The sequence below is a fragment of the Pipistrellus hanaki genome, assembly GCF_964339955.1.
Source record: "Pipistrellus hanaki genome assembly, chromosome: 5".
Classification (NCBI taxonomy): domain Eukaryota; kingdom Metazoa; phylum Chordata; class Mammalia; order Chiroptera; family Vespertilionidae; genus Pipistrellus; species Pipistrellus hanaki.
In genome coordinates, this window is record NC_140507.1 from 78452620 (window position 1) to 78472786 (window position 20167).

The following is a 20167-nucleotide window of genomic DNA, read 5'->3' on the forward strand; positions in this document are numbered from 1 at the left end:
TGGTTTCGGTAAAGGGTATGTACCTTGGTTGTGGACAAATTCCAGGTGGGGGGGTGTGCAGGAGGCAACTGATGGATGTTCCTCTCTCATCAATGTTTCTAACTCTCTATCCCTGTCCCTTCCTCTCTATAACAATCAATATAATATTTTAAAAAAATAAAAATAAAAGCCCTAGTGACTGTTAGGACCGGTCCACCAGTCCCTATGATGTGCACTGACCACCAGGGGCAGATGTTTAACACAGAAGCATCCAAAAGCCAGGCTCACTGCTGGCAAGCACAACTGCAGCATTGGGAGCCTCTATGGAAAGCAAGGGAAAATAAAAACTAAATTTACTTGACTCCTAACCTGGTCCCTTAGGATCAGAGAATCATTAGGAAAATTTCCCTTCTGTTTATTCCACAGGCCTACGGGGAAATCATGTGCTTAGCAGTTGGAATAACACAAGGGAAATGTGCCTGAAGAGCAGGCATAGAGAGAGCTGTAAATACCTCCCCTGTGCAGTCCTCAGCTTGTGCGATGCTGGGAACAGCACATGGCTGTTGCTTTTGATTCCTAAGCTCTATCAGGAACTGATGCTTCACTCCTTCCTGCTGTCTCGTGTGGGGACAGATCCTCAGTCTCATCATCAGCCGTCCAGCGAGCAACTCAGTGTTCCACACGGAGAACTTCCTCTCAGAGACCCATCCAGGTGAGTCTGGGAGCCCATTAGGTGCATCAGGAAAGGGACAGACAGGAAGGAAACTGGCAGCTTTTACCTGAGTCACTGTGACCCTAATCAGCCAAGCCCATTAATTAACTAATTTACTCTTAATTTACTTAATATGTTAATAAGGATGTTTCTCTTTGAATCAGCAATACAGGGCCCACAGTTGACAATTAGGTGCTGGGAATGGGAGTCCAGTCAGATGTCACTGTAGAATGAGTGAGATGCATAAAATGATTGCAGTAAAATGAAAATATATCTGAGGAGTTCTGCTGTTCCGGGAGAAAGAAGTAGAGAGTAGATGTGGATGGCAATGCAGTGACGTGAGAGTGTTTGTGTTAAATTTCCAAGGTGAAGTATGTTGGAGCATGTTTTGTATTTATTGAAAAGACCCTGGCCAGTGCAGGGAGATGGTACCTTGCAACAGCAGTTGGTGAGACGCACATTGCAGCATCTTCTCTCACGCTGGGTATTCACATGAGAAAAAATAATTAAAAGTCAAAGAGGAAGACTAAGTATTAAATTGAAAGACAAGCTTTGCCATATGGTAAATGTTCACATACATTGAGACCTAATTCCAGAATCATTAAATAAATAATAACTGAGCATCTGCTCTGTGCCAGAACATTCTAGGAACATTACGTATTATATTCTTCTACATTTACTATTTAATTATTAACCCATGTTGATATCTTTAAATTATGTCTTCTTTCAGTTAATATTTGGTTCTTCATTCAATTATTCTTGTTATGAAACTATTCATTTTAACCTGGCTTATTACCCCTTTTTTCTTTCCATGTTTTGTTTCTATATAAGTGTGTATCCATGCACATACCTTTGTGAAAAACTCAAAATGTGAACAAAGCAGGGGAAGTCCCTGGTCTTTTTTTTTTAATTGTTTAAAAGTATTAAAAAAATAGTAGAGCATATGTCTCCTTTTTCCTCTATTGACCTCCCCTCTCCCCCTGGATTTCCCCTACATCCTAGCACACGCCCTCACCCCCCTAGTATCTGTGTCCATTGGTTATGCTGCTCTTTTGATCATGCAGTATAACAGTGAGGGCAGAGAACAATGAAATAAATGTGTGCTTAAAATAATGTCCTCAGGAAGAATCATATGAAGAAAGCTATTCAATGTAAAAATTGTCGTGGTGTGGCAGGATTTATAAAGCATGGTCTGGCAAGGTTTTGCATGTTAGATAAAGACTGGACCAGGACCAGAGTGTGCCCACTGGGTTTGTCACAAAAAAGATCAAAACCCAAAGCCCAAGAAATAATAGAAAAGGTGCCACATCAGAAAAAGAAGAAAGGGGCTCATCCTCCCTCAGACCATATAAAAGTGAACTGGTCAAATAATTATGAAATAGGTCCAGAAAAACCAAGTCTTCAATGCTTGGTATTTAAAATGTTCCCCTTGATATTTTCTTCTGTGAAGTATTGGTTTATCCCTTTGCTCTGGGTATACAATATGTAAAGTGACACCATAAAGATGTTACCTCTTTTGTCTTTTAGACAAGTTTCTTTTTGTGCTCTCATTATTTAGCTGGGCATCCGGGGAATGTGTTTAGGGTTCAAATGCTGCCAGAACCAACGAAGATTTTTCTTTCTCACCCCTGAGCTTATTAGATCATTTTTAACTCCTCGTTTCATTTCATTCCTTTTCCTCTCACTCTGTTTATTCAACAGAATTTGTATACAATTACAACTATTATTTTATGGTTTATTCTTTATTAAAGTATGGTTAGCATACAATATCATATTAACTTCAGGTGTACAACATAGTGATTCAACAGTTATATACTTATAATGTGGTCACCACAATAAGTCTAGTGCCCATCTGTCACTGTGCAAAGTTGTTAAGATATTATTAACTATATTCTTTGTGCTATACAATACATATACATGATTTATTTATTTTATAATTGTTCCTCGTATTCCCCTTCACCTTTTTCACCCATTCCCTCACCTTCAACTGTTTATTCCTTATCTATGAGTTTGTTATTGCTTTGTTTGTGTTGTTCATTTATTTTGTTTTGTTTAAGATTCTACATGTAAGTGAAATTATATGGTATTTCTCTATCTTTCTCTCTCTGACTTATTTCACTTAGCATAATGCTCCCTAGCCCTGTCCCATGTTGTTGCAAATAGCAAGGTTTCATTCTTTTTATTGCTGAGTAATATTCTATAGTGTATATAACAGGTAGAGCAAAAGTAGGTTTATAGTTGTGAGTACACAGAACACAGAGTTTGTTCTTGTATTATTACATTTTAATTTTTGTATTATTTTCCATGTGAACTGTAAATCTACTTTTGCCCCACTGTGTGTGTGTGTGTGTGTGTGTGTGTGTGTGTGCCACATTCATTATCCATTTTTATCAATGGACTCCCAGCAATGCTACTTCTGGTATTTATCCGAAAAAAAATAAAAACACTAATTCAAAAAGATATGGCCACCCTGTGTTCATTGCAGCATTATTTACAATAGTCAGAATATAAACAGATTTTTTAAATCTTTGTTTAAATACACCACAGAAAAATGGCCATCCCCATATGGAGCCCACATTTATTTGTCTACTAGTGGCCTGGTGCACAAAATTTGTGCAGTGGAGAGTTGAGGGGTGTCCCTCAGCCCAGGCTGCACCCTCTACAATCTGGGGCATCCCTCTCACAATCCAGGACTGCTGGCTCCTAACTGCTCACCTGCCTGCCTGTCTGATTGCCCCTAACCATTCTGCCTGCTGGCCTGATCGCCCCAACTGTCCTCCCCACCCTGCCTAATTGCCCCCAACTGCCCCCCTGCTGGCTTGATTGCCCCAACTGCCCCCCTTACTGGCCTGCTTGCCTCTAACTGCCCCCCCCCCACCAGCCTAATCACCCCCAACTACCCCTAACCGCCTTTGCCTTGGCTCTGCCACCATGGCTTTGTCAGGAAGTTCTTCTGGAAGATCTCCCGGTCTAATTAGCATATTACTCTTTTATTAGTATAGATGGGAGGGATACAAATTGGAATTGCTAGAAACCATTTCTACAGTATACACGTGAACAATCTGGCCAACGTGGGTTCCAGCCACTCCTTGTCAAATCAGTCTGAGAAAGACATGGAAATAATATAACCATGTTATAGTGTGTGTGTGTGTGTGTGTGTGTGTGTGTGTGTGTGTGTGTGTGAGAGAGAGAGAGAGAGAGGGTGGGGGAGGGAGGGAGGGAGGGAGGGAGGGAGGGAGGGAGGGAGAGAGAGAGAGAGAGAGAGAGAGAGAGAGAGAGAGAGAAGAGAGAGAGCGCAGTCCTAAAAACAGGAGGACTAGGGATCATATATTTCGAGGTAACTCTAACAATACAGGAGCCAGAGCTCGATCAAGAGAAGGTACTAAGGGGGGATCTGTTTGCATCCATGGGGCACATTTGCAACAAAGTGCAAGAGACAGTGTGAACAATGAAGTCCCTGTGCCTGAGGTTTTAACAATAGCAGAGAGGTCTCAACTTTTCTCACACCTTCTCTCATTCTCTTCCTCATGCTCATTCACCTCCAACTCTGGTTTCTTTTTTTGGCTGAACATTAAACAAACATCTTCCTCAGGATCTTTACTCTGGCCCTTCCCTCTGCCCAGCACACGCTTTCCCACTGAACCTTGCATTTCCCTCTCTTACTTGAGGTCTCTTCATAAATGACATCTTGTTGTCCTAATGCTAACAGGTTTGACTCAGTGGATAGAGTATCAGCCTGCGGATTGAAGGGTCCCAGGTTCGATTCCAGTCAAGGGCTTATACCTTGGTTGTGGGCTCATCCCCAGTAGGGAGTGTATGAGAGGTAGCTGATTGGTGTTTCTCTCTCATCTATGTTTCTAACTCTCTCTCCCTCTCCCTTCCTCTCTGTAAAAAATCAATAAAATATATTTAAAAGAAAAAAAAATGACATCTTGTTTGTAGGTCTTGCCTAAACACCCATGAAAAATAAAACACCTTATTCATTTCTTTATACCTGCTTTCCTTTTCTTCATAACACCTGTCATCATCTCAAATGTTATATATATACTGGTAGTTAATCTTCACATGAGGATATTTTTTCCATTGATTTTGAGAAGGGAGTGGGTGAAAAACATCCCTGTGAGAGAGACACACCAATTCATTGCCTTCCACACCTACTCTGACCCAGGGCCAGGGATCATCTCCATCATTGAACTGTAGAAACTTTTGTTCTTCAGCACCCTATACATACAGCCAGGACAGTGCCAAAAACATGGTCAGCACTCAATTTCTATTCCTGAACTACATGAAAAATGTCTCATTAAAACTGTAGAATACATAATACCTTAAGGATAAATTATGATTGATGCAAAGCTTCATATCACAGGTGGCATGGAACTTTTCCCAAAAGGAGACCAGATTCATACACAAATATGTTAAATTAATTATTTCTCTACAAATAAAAATGGTAGCATTTCAAATATGTAATACATGGTTTTTGTGAATTAGTCATATTATTTCCCTCTCTCCTAGTAGTCACCTCCACCATATGCCACCAAGGAATGATACACAAATTTCAGAATTTTTTCTCCTGGGATTTTCAGAGGACCCAGAACTGCAGCCCCTCATATTTGGGCTTTTCCTCTCCATGTACCTGATTACTGTGTTGGGAAACCTGCTCATCATCCTGGCAGTCAGCTCTGACTCCCACCTCCACACGCCCATGTACTTCTTCCTCTCCAACCTGTCCTTGGTAGACATCTGTTTCACCACCACCACCATCCCCAAGATGCTTGCAAACGTCCAGACACAAAACAAATCCATCAGCTATGCAGGATGCATCACACAGATTTATTTTCTTATACTCTTTTCAGTGTTGGACGTTTTTCTCCTGACTGTGATGGCCTATGACCGTTTTGTGGCCATCTGCCACCCCCTGCACTACATGGTCATCATGAACCCCCGGCTCTGTGGACTGCTGGTTCTGATGTGCTGGATCCTGAGTGTCCTGAATTCCTTGTTACAATGCTTAATGGCGTTGAAGCTGTCCTTCTGTGCAAACTTGGAAATCCCCCACTTTATCTGTGAACTCAATCAGATGATCCAACTTGCCTGCTCAGATACCTTCCTTAATAACATGGTGATGTATTTTGCAGCTGTCCTGCTTGGTGGTGGTCCTTTCGCTGGGATCCTTTACTCATATTCTAAGATAGTGTCCTGCATACGTGGCATGTCATCAGCGCAGGGGAAGTACAAAGCATTTTCTACCTGTGCGTCTCACCTCTCGGTTGTCTCCTTATTTTATTGTACAACGCTAGGCGTGTACCTCAGCTCTGCTGCTATTCAGAGCTCACATTCAAGTGAAACAGCCTCGGTGATGTACACTGTGGTCACACCCATGCTGAACCCCTTCATCTACAGTCTCAGGAACAAGGACATCAAACAGGCTCTGAAGACATTCTTTGTGAAGGAAACTACAAGCAGGCCAGTTGTCCTAAGACTGAAGACGCACTCCTGATGGCAGAGGTCAAAGTCTCAGAATCAGACATAGAAGCATGGGACAGATTGTCCAATCTCAGAACGAAGGCAGGGAGTAGGGAGGGGGCTGAGTGGGTAGGAAGAGATCAACCAAAGAACTTGTGTGCATATATGCATAACCCTTGGACACAGACAATAAGGTAGTAAACGCCTGGGCAGGGGACGGGGGTGGGCTGGAAAGGATCAATGGGCGAAAAAGGGAGACATATCTAATACTTTCAACAATAAAGATGTTTTTAAAAATAGAATGCAGCTTCTGAGTCCCACTCCAGAAGGGCCCAGTAATCTGCATTTACAATGATTAAAAATGATTTATAAACAGGTTGAAAATTAACACATCTAGATAGTGGTTATCATTGGACAGATTATTAAGTTAGTATTAGTTTAAAAACAGGGTGGGAATCTGTCGTAATAAAAATGCCATGATTTTAATGCATTTTGACTTACTTACCAGCATACTAGTATGTCTTCTTAAACTGATATTTTTCACATGAAAATAATCTATATTTTTCCAGCAATGCTCAAATCCATTTATGACTATAGATATAGCTTTGCAAATAAGAGAACTTGAGCTATTCACTCTTGTTACAAATTGCATGAAAGGTAGGAATAAAGTGTGTCTTTGGATTCATTTTTTTTAAAAGGCTCGGAATCAGATACTATAATTATTTTCAGAGTGTGGAAGTAGAGCCTTCTCTTTCTATTCATTTCCTAGAATTTCCATTTCTTTCACCTTAACTTCTTTTTTTTTTTTTTAAATCAATCTTTATTGTTCATATTATTACAAAGGTTCCTCATTTCTTCCTCCCTCCACCAGGTTCCCACCCCACCCTCTGCCCCCTCCCCATCCCCCATTGTCCTCATCCATAGGTGCACAGTTTATGTTCAGTCTCTTCCTCCCTCCCTTTCCCCGATAGTAAATCCCTTTTCAGATAGTAAATCTGTTACTTAGCATTTTCTCATATCAATAATACCTCCACATGCCCAATGATACACTTCACACAAAAGACATTTTCAAATAGGTCAACCAGCCTCATCCAGGCCCCACCCAAGGCACTCACAGATCAACACCCCAGCGCTATACTAACTCAACACATCCAGATCTAAGCCTTCATCACTTGATTCAGCAGACCCTCAAGTTCCCGCAAAAGTTTCCAGCCATGTCTGAGAGGCAGCCGTGGGCAGGTACAGGCGAGGAGCAAGCTGTTTCGGGCCTGGCTGCTCCAGGCCTGGCCTCTGTTGCTCTGGTTCGTTCCACAACCAGCTGCTCCGGGTCTGCTGCTCTGGTTCGTTCCACAACTGCCGCTCCCGACCTAGTTGCTCTGGACTTGGCTGTTGCTGCTACAGGCCTGGCCGCACCCGACCCGGCTGCTCTGGGACCGGTTGCTCCGGTCCCGGCCGCTCCGGGCCTGGCCGCTCCCAGCCTGTCAGCCGCTGCTCCGGGCCTGGCTGCTCCCAGCCTGGCAGCCACTGCTCCTGGCCTGGCCGCACCAGACCCGGCTGCTCCGGGCCTGGCCGCTCCCAGCCTGGCAGCCGCTGCTCCGGGCCTGGCCGCTCCCAGCCTGGCAGCCGCTGCTCCGGGCCTGGCCGCACCAGACCCGGCTGCTCCGGGCCTGGCCGCTCCCAGCCTGGCAGCTGCTGCTCCGGGCCTGGCCTCTCCCAGCCTGGCAGCTGCTGCTCCGGGCCTGGCCGCACCAGACGCGGCTGCTCCGGGCCTGGCCGCTCCCAGCCTGGCAGTCGCTGCTCCGGGCCTGGCCGCACCAGACCCAGCTGCTCCGGGCCTGGCCGCTCCCAGCCTGGCAGCTGTTGCTCTGGGCCTGGCCGCTCCCAGCCTGGCAGCCGCTTCTCCGGGCCTGGCCGCTCCCAGCCTGGCAGCCGCTGCTCCGGGCCTGGCTGCTCCCAGCCTGGCAGCCACTGCTCCTGGCCTGGCCGCACAAGACCCGGCTGCTCCGGGCCTGGCCGCTCCCAGCCTGGCAGCTGCTGCTCCGGGCCTGGCCGCTCCCAGCCTGGCAGCTGCTGCTCCGGGCCTGGCCGCACAAGACCTGGCTGCTCCGGGCCTGGCCGCTCCCAGCCTGGCAGTCGCTGCTCCGGGCCTGGCCGCACCAGACCCAGCTGCTCCGGGCCTGGCCGCTCCCAGCCTGGCAGGTGTTGCTCTGGGCCTGGCCGCTCCCAGCCTGGCAGCCGCTGCTCCGGGCCTGGCCACACCAGACCCGGCTGCTCCGGACCTGGCTGCTCCCAGCCTGGCAGCTGCTGCTCCGGGCCTGGTTCACCTTAACTTCTGTATTCAATTTCAGTAACTCACTTTATTAAACTTTCTTCTCTCTCTGATATCCCACAGTTTGTTGTTTTTTTAGCTTCCCAATTTTATTTCCATCATGGATCAGAAATATTTGGAAAATCCCATTAACATAATAAGACAACATGGATTTTTTAGAATAATTTTTCTTGTGTGGCATATATAGTATCAAATGTGTGTGTGAGTGTGTGTGTGTGTGTGTGTGTGTGTGTTTAACTAAAAGACTCATCCAGAATCTTACTTCCCCTATGGGAAAAACTACACTTACTGACCAAGGAATTCATAGTTTTGTAAGAGGAAAATCTGAGACCTCTGTTGTTCACTTTCATGGGGAACACACATATTTGGTCAAGCATCATTCTAGGTGTTTCTGGATGAAGTTAATATTTGAATGGGGAGACAGAGCAAAGTGGATTACCCTCCCTCATGTGGGTGGGCCTCATCCAGCCAGTTGGGGGCCTGAATAGAAAAAATATTTTAAGTAACAGGGAATTTCCTTCTGCCTGACTACCCAGGGGCCTTGAGCTAGGACATTAGTTTTCATCTTCAGACTTGAACTGAAACATCAGCTCTTCCTATATTTCAAGCCTTCAGGCTCTGCTCTCCTGGTTCTCAGGTCCCTGGAACTCTCCCATCAGCTCTTCTGGGTCTCCAGTTTGCCAACTGCAGATCTTGGGACCTGTCACATATAAGAACCTGTCACATTCCATAATAACATGAGCCAACTCCATGTAATAAATCTCTTGGTCTATATCTATGCCTCTTATTGCTTCTGTGTTTCTGGAGAACTCTAACACAGAGAAGTTGTGTCTTTTGCCCATGCCACTTGCCACTGTGGTGCTAGGATTTGAACCCCTGTCTACAACTGCTAGCTCCACAGCCTCCCACCATAAACACATGGGGAAGGGGATATTAACTCAGATGGAGGTTGTTTAAGGAGGCCCTCCAGAAGTAAGTGATACCCGAATGGAGTCTCTGGCAGAGAAGAGTGACAGGAAGCCAGCCAGGTTATGGACTGAGAAAAGGAATTTCAGGGAGAGGGATAGCATGTACCTGGAGGCCTGGAGATTGGGAGGGCAAGGCATGAACACTCTCTCTGCAGTAGGGCAGGGTGAGGGCAGAAGAAGGAATGAGTCTATTCTACTCAACTAGACCTTATCAGAGATATGAATTATTTAACCAAAATATTAAAATTTAGAGTTGATTACTAATAGGTACTTTTTTGGTTTCTCTCTCTCTTTTAGCTATCTTACAATATCCATTTCCCCTTCTTCCTTTTGGTAATTGAATGAATCCCTCAAATTTCACGTAGGTCATGCTGCCTGACTACAGGCCATATTGTTCCAACTTCCCTTGCAGTTAGGCTTGGGCACATGTGCAATTTCTGGGTTGTCACTTTAAAACATGTCTCTAAGCCTTGGCTGGTGTGAATCAGTTGGAGTGTCATTTCGTACACCGAAAGGTGGTGGGTTTGTTTCCCGGTCAGGGCATATGCATAAATTGTGGGTTTGGTTCTTGATCAGGGTGCATATGGGAGGCAGCCAATGGATGTTTCTCTTGCACATTGATCTCTCTCTCTCTCTCTCTCTCTCTCTCTCTCTCTCTCTCTCTCTCTCTCTCTCTTTCTCTCTCTCTCTCTCTCTCCCTAAAATCAATGAAGAAAAAAAAAAAAAAGATGTCTCTAAAAAAAGGGAACCCTAATGTACTGTTGGTAGCATTGTAAATTGTTGCAGCCACTATGGACTACAGTATGGAGATTTATCAAAAAATTAAAAATAGAACTACCATATGACCCAGCAATTCCATTCTGGGTATTTATCTGATAAAATCCAAAACATTAATTTGAAAAGACATATGTACCCTTATGTTCATTACAGCATTATTTTCTATTTATTTATTTATTTATTTATTTATTTATTTATTTTTAAATATTTTATTGATTTTTACACAGAGAGGAATTGAGAGGGATAGAGAGTTAGAAATGTCGATGAGAGAGATACATCTAACAGCTGCCTCCTGCACACCCCCACTGGGGATGTGCCCGCAACCAAGGTACATGCCCTTGACCGAAATCGAACCCGGGACCCTTCAGTCCCCAAGCCAACGCTCTATCCATTGAGTCAAACCGGTTTCGTCGGGGTTGTGGGCTTAATCCCCAGTGGGGGACTTGCAAGAGGGAGCCGATCCATGATTCTCTCTCATGATGGATGTTTCTATCTCTCTACTAGCTTACTTTATTGTAAGAATATAGTGTATGATACATATAATATACAAAATATGTGTTAGTCAACTATTTATGTTATCAGTAAGACTTATTGTCAACACTAGCTAAGTTTTTGGGAATTTTTGATTGCATGGGGGGGGTCAGTATCCATATTCAAAGGTCAACTATAATATATATATATATATATATATATATATATATATATATATATCATAGTTATACAATACATAATATAAATTGTCTAGCGATATTGAATTATAATGAACTTACATTATATTACAACTAACATACATTATATATTAAAATATATTATATATTGCATATGATGCATCAATATATGATCTATAATATATAGTACACACATAATATCTAGTACCCATCGCCATTTGCTAATATTTGACTTTGTAGATATTTGTTACCAGGCTCGGTTCCAGGACTCAGCTTCCACTCACCTCTTTATTGCCTTTGGTTGTGTTTGAGGAGGTGATCTCTGCAAAAGACATCAGGGGCAAGTTACCATGGGAACTGAGAGTGAGAGGATGGAGAGGTGGGCAGGTAAGGTGAGCAACTTGAATGTAGAATGTCTGAAGTCAAACTAATGATGTTCATTGACAAGCTTCTTTGCTGTTTGGGGGATCAGAGTCCAAGTTCCTTGTTACAGTGTAGAACAGAGTTTTCCCACTGGGGTGATTTTGCCCTGAGGGGACACTGACAATGGCCAGAGACATTTTTGGTGGGTGCAGTTTGGAACAGGGGGTGATACTAGAATGTGATGATTGGGAGGCCTGAGATGCTGCTCAACACCCTACAATGCACAGGACAGCTACTGACCACAAAAAAGTATTGGATATTTAAATGCCAAAGTTGCTGTAATAGAGATACACAGGCATAGAGGAAGCAGAAAAATGGAAACTCCAAACTCTGTAAGTCAGTTTTGGCCAGACTTTATAACTGAAGTGGCTGAGGAAACAGAAAATTAAATACCCCAGGTTTAAAAAAAAATTCTTTACTAGTATTATTTAAAGTATTGCATGTGTCTCCTTTCTTTCCCTCCCCCCCCATTGATTTCTCCCTGGCCGTTCACCCCCCCACCCCAGCACATGCCTTCACCTCCCCCCACCCCCCCAATATCTGTGTCCATGGGTTCTGCTTATATGGATAGTTTTAAAATTCAGCATGTCTGGGAATTAGAAAGGAGACAGGAGTGCCCATTGTTGGTTATCAGCTGTTAATGGGACCTTTGTGTGGTTAATTGTGCATTGGGAGGACATCCGTATCTGCTTTAGGAAGACGAGGAAAGGCTAGCAGATGTTTACATACCTGTTACCATCAAACCGAGGCTAAACCTATACCTAGTCCATATCTTGGTTTTCAGCTGAGTCTATTTGCTAAAAAGGGCAGAGAGCTTTCTTGTAACATTGAAGGTTTTGACTTAGGAATGCAAGACCTTGGAATATCACTCAGTCATATAAAAGAATAAAATCTTGCCATTTGCAATTACATGGATGGGCCTAGAAGATATTATGCTGATGAAATAAGTCATATTTTCTTCCAGGAAATAGAAACATGCCCTGTCCTCACCACAAAAAAATATCTTTTCTGGGGGTTAGACTCAATGAAAAATGTGGAAGGAGGACAAGAAGATAAAAGTTTTCTTACTCTGACAAGTGTTCTCATTAGAATTCTTGAACAGTGTATTCCCAGAGAGGAGTTTATATCCAGGGTCACAGCGACAGTAGAAACTTCCTGGAACATTCTGGCATTCTGCATTTAGTCCACAATATATACTAATGGGTGGCTTACATTCATCAATATCTGGAACACAAAGGAGAAATTTGGTCATTCATTCCGCAAAGATTTATTGTGCATCTAACATGCTCTCTCCACCAGAGTCGATCCTGACTTTCCAAAACAATCAGTTAAGGTAACGGCTGTCCTTGCTCTTGCCTTTCCTCATTGACTTTGGTTGAGTTCTCCAAGAAGCTGACATTGAGACACAGACCCAAGTGCAAGTACTTTATTTGGGAGGTGAAGTGGTGAAATGGACAGGGATGGCAGAAAATAAAAAGGAGAAATCAAGCAAGTTTCCACTGTGGATAACAGGGTCTCAATTCCTCTAGGTACCTCTGGGAGGCAGTGTAGAGCAAACACTGAGTGACCCAGGCAAAGAGTGAGGGCAATAGGCTAATTATCCAGCAAATGTCATCTTTTTACCATGGGGGAATGCTCCCAGGGAGTGTTAAGTCCCCTTTCCACCTGTCCCAAACATGGGCTGAGCAGTCTTCAGTAGCTAGAGAAAGTCTCAGACTTGGTGTGCAAAGGAATGGCAAATGCCCACGGCATCTAAGTGGGACATTTACCATGTCTGCTGTCATGGACTGAATGTATGCCCTCTGTTCATATGTTGAAGCACTAATCCCCAGTGTGGCTGTAAATGGGGCTTCCAAGGAAGTAACTGAAATGAAATGTGGTCAGAAGAATGGGGTCCCGATTTTACTCATATGTGGAATTTAATGAACAAATAACTATGAAGCAAAATAAAGACAGACTCAGATAAAGAGCAGGCAAGACACCTGAAGTCAGGGTAGGAAGGTGAAGGGATTGAACATCAACAACAAAAAAAGAGAGAACTCATGGACACGGGCAGCAGTGTGGTGATGGCAGGGGTGAAAGGGGATGGACCTTTTAATTATTGAGCCAAGACTGCATTTTGCATCTTAGGGGACCATAGGAACTTATATCAGCAAAATTTCTGCCCAAGCTTTTATTCTCTCTTTGCTATGCCTTCCATGCATATTCTCTTTTTTGAACTTTAAAAAAACACACCATTTATAGAATGTTTTATAATCCATGAAGTACTGTCAGATTCATTACCTTATTCAATCTCCTACCGACCTCATAAGGTCAGCATTATCACTCCCATGTTGTAGAGGACAATACTGAGGTCTAGCTAGGTTCTGGAAGAGCTCCCCCTTTGCGGACTCCATGGAAGTGTGTCTTGGTGAAGGTTGAGTGGTAGTTTTCAGCATTGTACGTTATTGTTACCTCCCCATAGCCCTTATGCTGCCTACCTTCCAGTTCCAACTCTGGGTAATTTGAAAATTACCCCTTTACCTTGACATATCTCCAAGGGGTATGTGAAGAATTTCTCCCCAGATTGGGAGGTGTATCCAGGGTAGCAGGTACAGTCTATGTTGTTGACACATATAGCATTTTGGGGGCACTGAGGACAGGCACCTGCAGGGAGAAGAGAGGCAGGTCAGATTCACCTGGGTAAAAAACTCTTGAGTTATTAGTTGCCTTTGCCTCTGAACAGGGCCTCTCAAGACTGAGGGAACTTGTACATGTTCCCTTTTGTCTCATCTCAGTACAATAAAAAAAAAGTAGAGATACTATTTATATACTTTACAATGTGATCACTCTGATAACCCACTTGACACCATACATAGTTCCTAAAATATGGTTGATTATATTCCCTATGCTCTACTTTACATCCCTGAGACTGCTTCATCCAGCCTATTTTTAATTCTTTCCAGTGTATTTTTTGATGTCAGATACAGTATTCTTCATTTCAGACTGGTTCTTATTCATGGTTTCCATGCCCTTTTCATGCAGATGTAGTTTCCACTAAGTTCCTTGTAGTTTCCATTAAGTTCTTTGTAGTTCCTTGGAGCATCCTGATAAGCATTAATCTGAACTCTGTGTCTGATAATTTGCTTACCTCCATTTCACTTATCTCTTGTTCTGAAGACTTATCATCCCCTTTTTTCATTTGGGGGTTAATTCTTTGTCCCCCATTTTAGTTGTCTCATTATGTTTGTTTCTATGTAATAGATGGAACTGCTATGACTCTCAGTTTTCATGGGGCAACCTTTTGTTGTAAATGTCCTGTGGGACCCAGTAGTTCACCTTGAACTACTGAGCTGGATGTTCTAGGAGTGTCCCTTTTGTGGGTTATTTGGGCTCTCCTGATTGCTGTTGTTCTGTTCACGGATGGGATTTTCTCTCAGGCTGGCTGACTGTGAGGCTCAACCCTGAACATGTCACGTGAGCTGTTGTACAGTGTCACTGTCAGATGAAGAGACAGAGAGCAGCATCCTGAACAAAGGAGTGTTTGTCTTCCTGGAGTTTGGGGCCTGTTCCTGTACACAGAGCAGAAGATCCACAAGTTTGTGGCCAAATCCAAGAGAAATGCCCTCGGGCCAGTCACATCATTAGGCGGGGCTGCCATCGGTACCGATCTTTGCCTTTGGAGCCATGGCTGAGGCTGAGGCCTTCACGTTTCCATGTTTCCAGTATGAGCAGAGGCAGCGGAATATCAAGTAGCCACCCTGGCTCCAGAGTCACACTCGCTGTGACTTTTTATAACTGGCAATTTGTACTTCTTAACCTCTTTTCCTTTTTTAGCTATTCCTTCCCACTCCCCAGCCCCCTTCTCTGAGGCAACCATCAGTTTGTTCTCTGTATTTAAGAACTTGTTTCTGTTTTGTTTGTTCATTTATTTTGTCTTATAGATTCCACATATAAGTGAGATCATATGACATTTGCCTTTATCCATCTGGATTATTTCACTTAGCATAATACCCTCTAGATCTATCTAGGTTATCGCAAATGGCAAGATTTCATAAATGTCTAATCATTAAATTGTACACTTGGAACTAATATGTTGTATGTCAACTATATCTAAAATATAAATTTAAAAAAATCTAAAAAATATTAAAATCACTGAACCCAAGTTGTAGAGACTGTGCATGATGTAGGACTGGGGTTGGCATTAAACAAATTAATGTTAACAAAAAAAATTTCAACTAATGATAACTGTGTCATTCTCAAAATCATTGCAGGATTTATAAAAGGAGAATGAGTTAATTAAGACTTGGGACCCTGGTTTCAATTCTGGTTTTACTACTTAATACCTGTGTGTTTTTGCACAAGTATCTTGAACTCTCTGGGCCTCAATTTCCTTATCTGTAAAATGGGTTATTGTGAGGAGTGAATTAATGCATTGTGCTGAGGACACGACGGGGTCCCATTATGTAGAGCTTGGCTTCTCAGAATGCATCACTTGGATAAAAATCTCAGGATCTCAGCAAAAATGCATATCATCACTCTATACCTTCTGAACCATAATCTAGTGAGATCTCCAAAGATTTAAAGCTAATCTGAAATGATCGTGTTCATTTTGTGTTGATGTGCTTATAATCAGAATGAAATGGTGACATCATGCTGCTTCTCCTCACTTGAGTGTTTACTTCAAGAGACTTTTGTTTTATTCATTGTTCTATCTCCACATGGGATACATTGTGGGTACTAAAAGCAAACAAATAGACGAATAAAAGTAACATAAAAAGATAAATTAAAATATATACAAATTTGATACAATGATCAATTAAGAAAGAAACAGCACAGGAGCAAGCCTGCTCAAGCTCTGTTTCTCCCCAATCAAGCCTCTTTTTCTCTAGATTGTTGGGGGATGTGGGCGTCCTAGGTTCACTCTTAGTCTCCCCCCTCCCTGGTCTCTGACGATGGAAGAGGCAGGCTTTTTGCACTCACAGTTGGCCTTCTGAATCATGACTCCTGACAAACTCAGCAGAACGCAGAGTCCTGGAACAGGGAAAAGAGAGAGACATGAAACTATTGAGAAAAGGTTTCAGGAAGTTCTCCAGGCGCTGTGTATCAGTTACCTATTACTGTAAAACAAACCGTCACAAAATGTAGCCGCTTAAAACCAACAACCTTCATTTTATTATGATTCCAATGGGCCAGAGATTTGGGAAGAGCCTAACTGGGTGATTTTGACTCACCCAGTTTCTTTCTTTCTTTCTTTTTTAAAAAAAATGTATTTTATTGATTTTTTTACAGAGAGGAAGGGAGAGGGATAGAGAGTTAGAAACATCGATCAGCTGCCTCCTGCATGCTCCCCACTGGGTATGTGCCCGCAACCAAGGTACATGCCCTTGATCAGAATTGAACTTGGGACCCTTGAGTTCGCAGGCCAACGTTCTATTCACTGAGCCAAACCGATTAGGGCAGGGTTTCTTATTTTGTTGCAGTTGCAAAGTGTCTGGGGCTGGAGCGGCTGGAAACTATTTGGGCATTACTGTCCCTTCATGTGGACTCAGGCCCTGAGGTAGTTTAGGCTTCCAACATGCCAACCTTGCTTCACTGCCTCTGTCTATATCTTTTTATTCATCAGGTTATAATGTTCTTTATTATCCAAAAATAAGTATTTTTTCTTTCACTGACTGGCTTATTTCACTTAGCACAATGCTCTCCAGGTCCATCCATGCTGCTGCAAAGTGGTAAGAATTCCTTCCTTTTGATAGCTTCTGATCACAGCCACTCTCCCATTCAAGACGGTGTGGTCTCTGTGGCAGAGCTGGCCACTACGGGAGAGATTTCAGCAGCAGTGGAGGCTGCCTGATCAGCGGAGCCTGGTCCGGCAGTCCCCGACAGTCCCTTGGAATATAGCTCTCCCTCACTCACAAGTAGACACTCCCTGTATATCCACACACTCTCCTTTTGTTCTCTCACTCACACACTGTCTTGCAGCCTGCCTTCCCTTCAGCAGCCATCTTCCTAAGTTTTCTTTATCTCCTCATCAGCAGGGCCCAGTTCCTTAGGGGATAATCAGGGTGCAAGCAAGGTTACTATGGTGTTTCCCCGAAAATAAGACATCCTCTGAAAATAAGACCTAGTGCATGGAAAGATAAGACATCCCCTGAAAATAAGACCTAGCACAACTTTGGGAGAAAAACTTAATATAAGACACTGTCTTATTTTCGGGGAAACAGGGTACTCACCAGAGCTAAATTTATGCTACTGCACACTAAAGAGCTACGCTGGTGGTTCATATTGAAACATTTCTGCCTTGTTTGTCAATATTCATGGCCAGAGCCAACTAGTAAAACATATGGCTGACAAGTGTTTCTCAGTTTCCTAAAACTTAAGCAGTCTGGGCCCTGTCACATTTCCTCAAGGTTAGTCTTTAGGGTTTTCTTTCTGACCCACCAGCACCACCACTCTCAATAATATGTGCATGCATCTTAAATTAGAGTTTCTGGAAAGTCATCAGTATGCCAGGATCTCGGAGCTCTAAGAGACTTTCGAAATCATCCACTGACTCTTTGGTCCTCAGTTGCTATTTGCTCAGACACCAGTCAGTTGTGCAAATTTGGGTGTTGCCATTCCTGGAATTGTGACGTAACATAAATGAGGAAATACACAAAGTCTGGCAGAAATCCTTCATAAATGCCAGCTGCCTTAAGAAAAAAAAAGGGGGGGGGGCAGAATGCTGGCTGTCTCTGTTATAATTTTATCATTTTATTTGCAAGAGAATCCTTTTCTAATTCTTGATCGGATGCTCATTTTATTTCACTACCTGTTACATCCAGTGATAAGTGCAGCGAGTTCATAGATAATCAAAAGTCACAAATAATCCATCTCAGAAGTGTCTAGGGCTCTGCCTCCAGTTGCCCCCAAAGCAGGAAATATCTTGCTCGGCATTCTTGCATTTAAATTGCATACTCTCTCACTTAAATTAAATTCCACAGATATATAATGGACATCTCTTCTATGTGAGACTAGAGGTCCAGTGCATGAAATTTGTGCAAAAGAAAAATATATATATATACTGGGCCTTCCTTTCCCTGGATGCCAGAACCAACTTCCCTCTGGCACCCGGAACCCGGGCTTCCCTCACAGCCCCAGCTTCGTACTGTAGGTCTTCTGGAAGGATGCCCAGTCTAATTAGCATATTATGCTTTTATTATTATAGATGTCATGAGAGGGAACATGACATTTGCTTTCAAGTAGTCTATATTATTTCGATAGAATTTATGAGGTGTCTCTCCCTCTGCAAATAAATAACCAGGAGGCTTTAAGTCTATAACCTTTCCATAATGCCACTTCACATCTGTAATGTGAAGATGCTGTGTCATAATGAGTGGAAAACAATTTTAGCTTGATGCCAGGCTAAAGCAGGTGCTTGATAAATGTAAACTATGATTGATTTTGTGGCTGTTGGCAGTTCTTTGACCTGGAGCCAGAAGGAGGGACTGGATTTCAGAGTTGGGGAAACTATCTACAAAGAAGTTGTGGTTGAAGCCACAAGGTTATGGGATTCCTTCAGGGAGAGGGAATAGACAAAGAGATGAAAACCCCAAGCAGAATCCCGTGGAAAGACTATTATAGCAAAGATCTGGAGCCAGGTGGCTTGGGTAGAATCCTGGCTCTGACATTTATAAAGCGTGTGACTTTTGACAAAGCAACACAACCTCTTTTTACCCATTTTCTCATCTGTACGATGGAGATAATAATAGTATCTGCCCCACTTCTCAATTTTTGGGCCTATTGAGAGGATTATATGGGTTCATACATATAAGGTGCAGGTTAGTGTTAAAAAATATTGGTTGTTATTAATAACATTCTTGGTACAGGAAAAGGAAAAGGATTGGGGGAGAAAGAATAGCAAGAGAGGCAAAGAACGAGTTAGGGCGGTGCTAGGCCAAAGAAGTTGTCAGGAAGGAGAGAATATCAATTAAAAACCAAAACCTATATAGAAGAAGATGAACAACTCACTGGATTAGACCATTAGAAAAAATTTAGGGATATTTGGGAGCATTGTTTAAAAACGGCGGTGAAGGAGGAAACCATAATTTAAGAGGAATGGGGAGTGGTCAAAGAAAAACAGAGAAAAGAGAAGAAGGAAAAGACAGTTAATTGTTAAACGGAGTAGCTCCTGAAAGGGGATAGGTTAAGATACAGTCATGGTCAAGGTTACACATACCTTGAAGAAGTGATGGCCCTCTCATTCCTGCATGCAGGTAATCCTTGACAGCCAGCTCTGAAAGCTCTGTACTGTGTACTGTAAGCCAACCACTTTCCCTGTGTCAAGGTCAAATGACTAGGGAAATTGTTATCAGAAAAATGAACTTCTCATTTTTTCACCATCAGACCATGGTTCTGTTTTTTATTTGTTTATTTTCTATGCACCGACTTAGGAAATTGTTCTCAGAAAAGTGGAACTTCTCTTTTTTCACCATCACACCCACAGTTCAGTTTTTTATTTTTTAAACTAGAGGCCCAGTGCACAAGATTCGTGCTTGGGGGAGGATCCCCTCAGTCCAGCCTGCACCCTCTCCAATCTGGGATCCCTCGGAGGATATCCGACTTCATCTAGACCGGCAGTTGGACATCCCTCTCACAATCCTGAACTGCTGGCTCCTAATTGCTCATCGGCCTGCCTGCCTGGTTGCCCTGAACTGCCCCCCACTCCCCACCCTGCCAGCCTGGTCACCACCAACTGACTCCCCTGCCAGCCTAGTCACCCCTCACTGCCCCTCCTGCCAGCTTAATCACCCCAAAATGCCTCCCCTACCAGCCTGGTCACCTCCAACTACCCCCCTCTGCTGGCCTGATCGCCCCCAACTGCCCCCCT

General features: G+C 43.2%; 2 protein-coding genes across 3 annotated transcripts; one reads left to right on the plus strand and one right to left on the minus strand.

Annotated features, from left to right (window-relative positions):
* Positions 1 to 5219: 5219 nt before the first annotated feature.
* LOC311623373 (olfactory receptor-like protein OLF4) lies at positions 5220 to 6188 on the plus strand (the record flags this gene model as incomplete). The annotated part of the gene is made up of 1 exon (XM_084885368.1): positions 5220 to 6188. The coding sequence occupies one exon, from the start codon at positions 5220 to 5222 to the stop codon at positions 6186 to 6188; it is 969 nt and encodes a 322-aa protein (XP_084741494.1).
* A 2641-nt stretch (positions 6189 to 8829) lies between these two features.
* Positions 8830 to 19652, minus strand: LOC311623677 (adhesion G protein-coupled receptor E3-like). Of its 2 annotated transcripts, none has more exons than XM_084886053.1 (6): positions 19517 to 19652; positions 16282 to 16332; positions 13843 to 13965; positions 12388 to 12543; positions 11181 to 11218; positions 8830 to 9183 (listed from the first exon to the last, which is right to left on the minus strand). In XM_084886053.1, exons 1-6 carry the CDS (start codon positions 19539 to 19541, stop codon positions 9139 to 9141), a joined length of 438 nt encoding a protein of 145 aa, XP_084742179.1. In that variant the 5' UTR covers positions 19542 to 19652; the 3' UTR covers positions 8830 to 9138. The 2 variants fall into 2 exon arrangements, with proteins under 2 accessions (XP_084742179.1, XP_084742178.1); XM_084886052.1 differs by having other exon boundaries at positions 8830 to 9229.
* Positions 19653 to 20167: the final 515 nt, after the last annotated feature.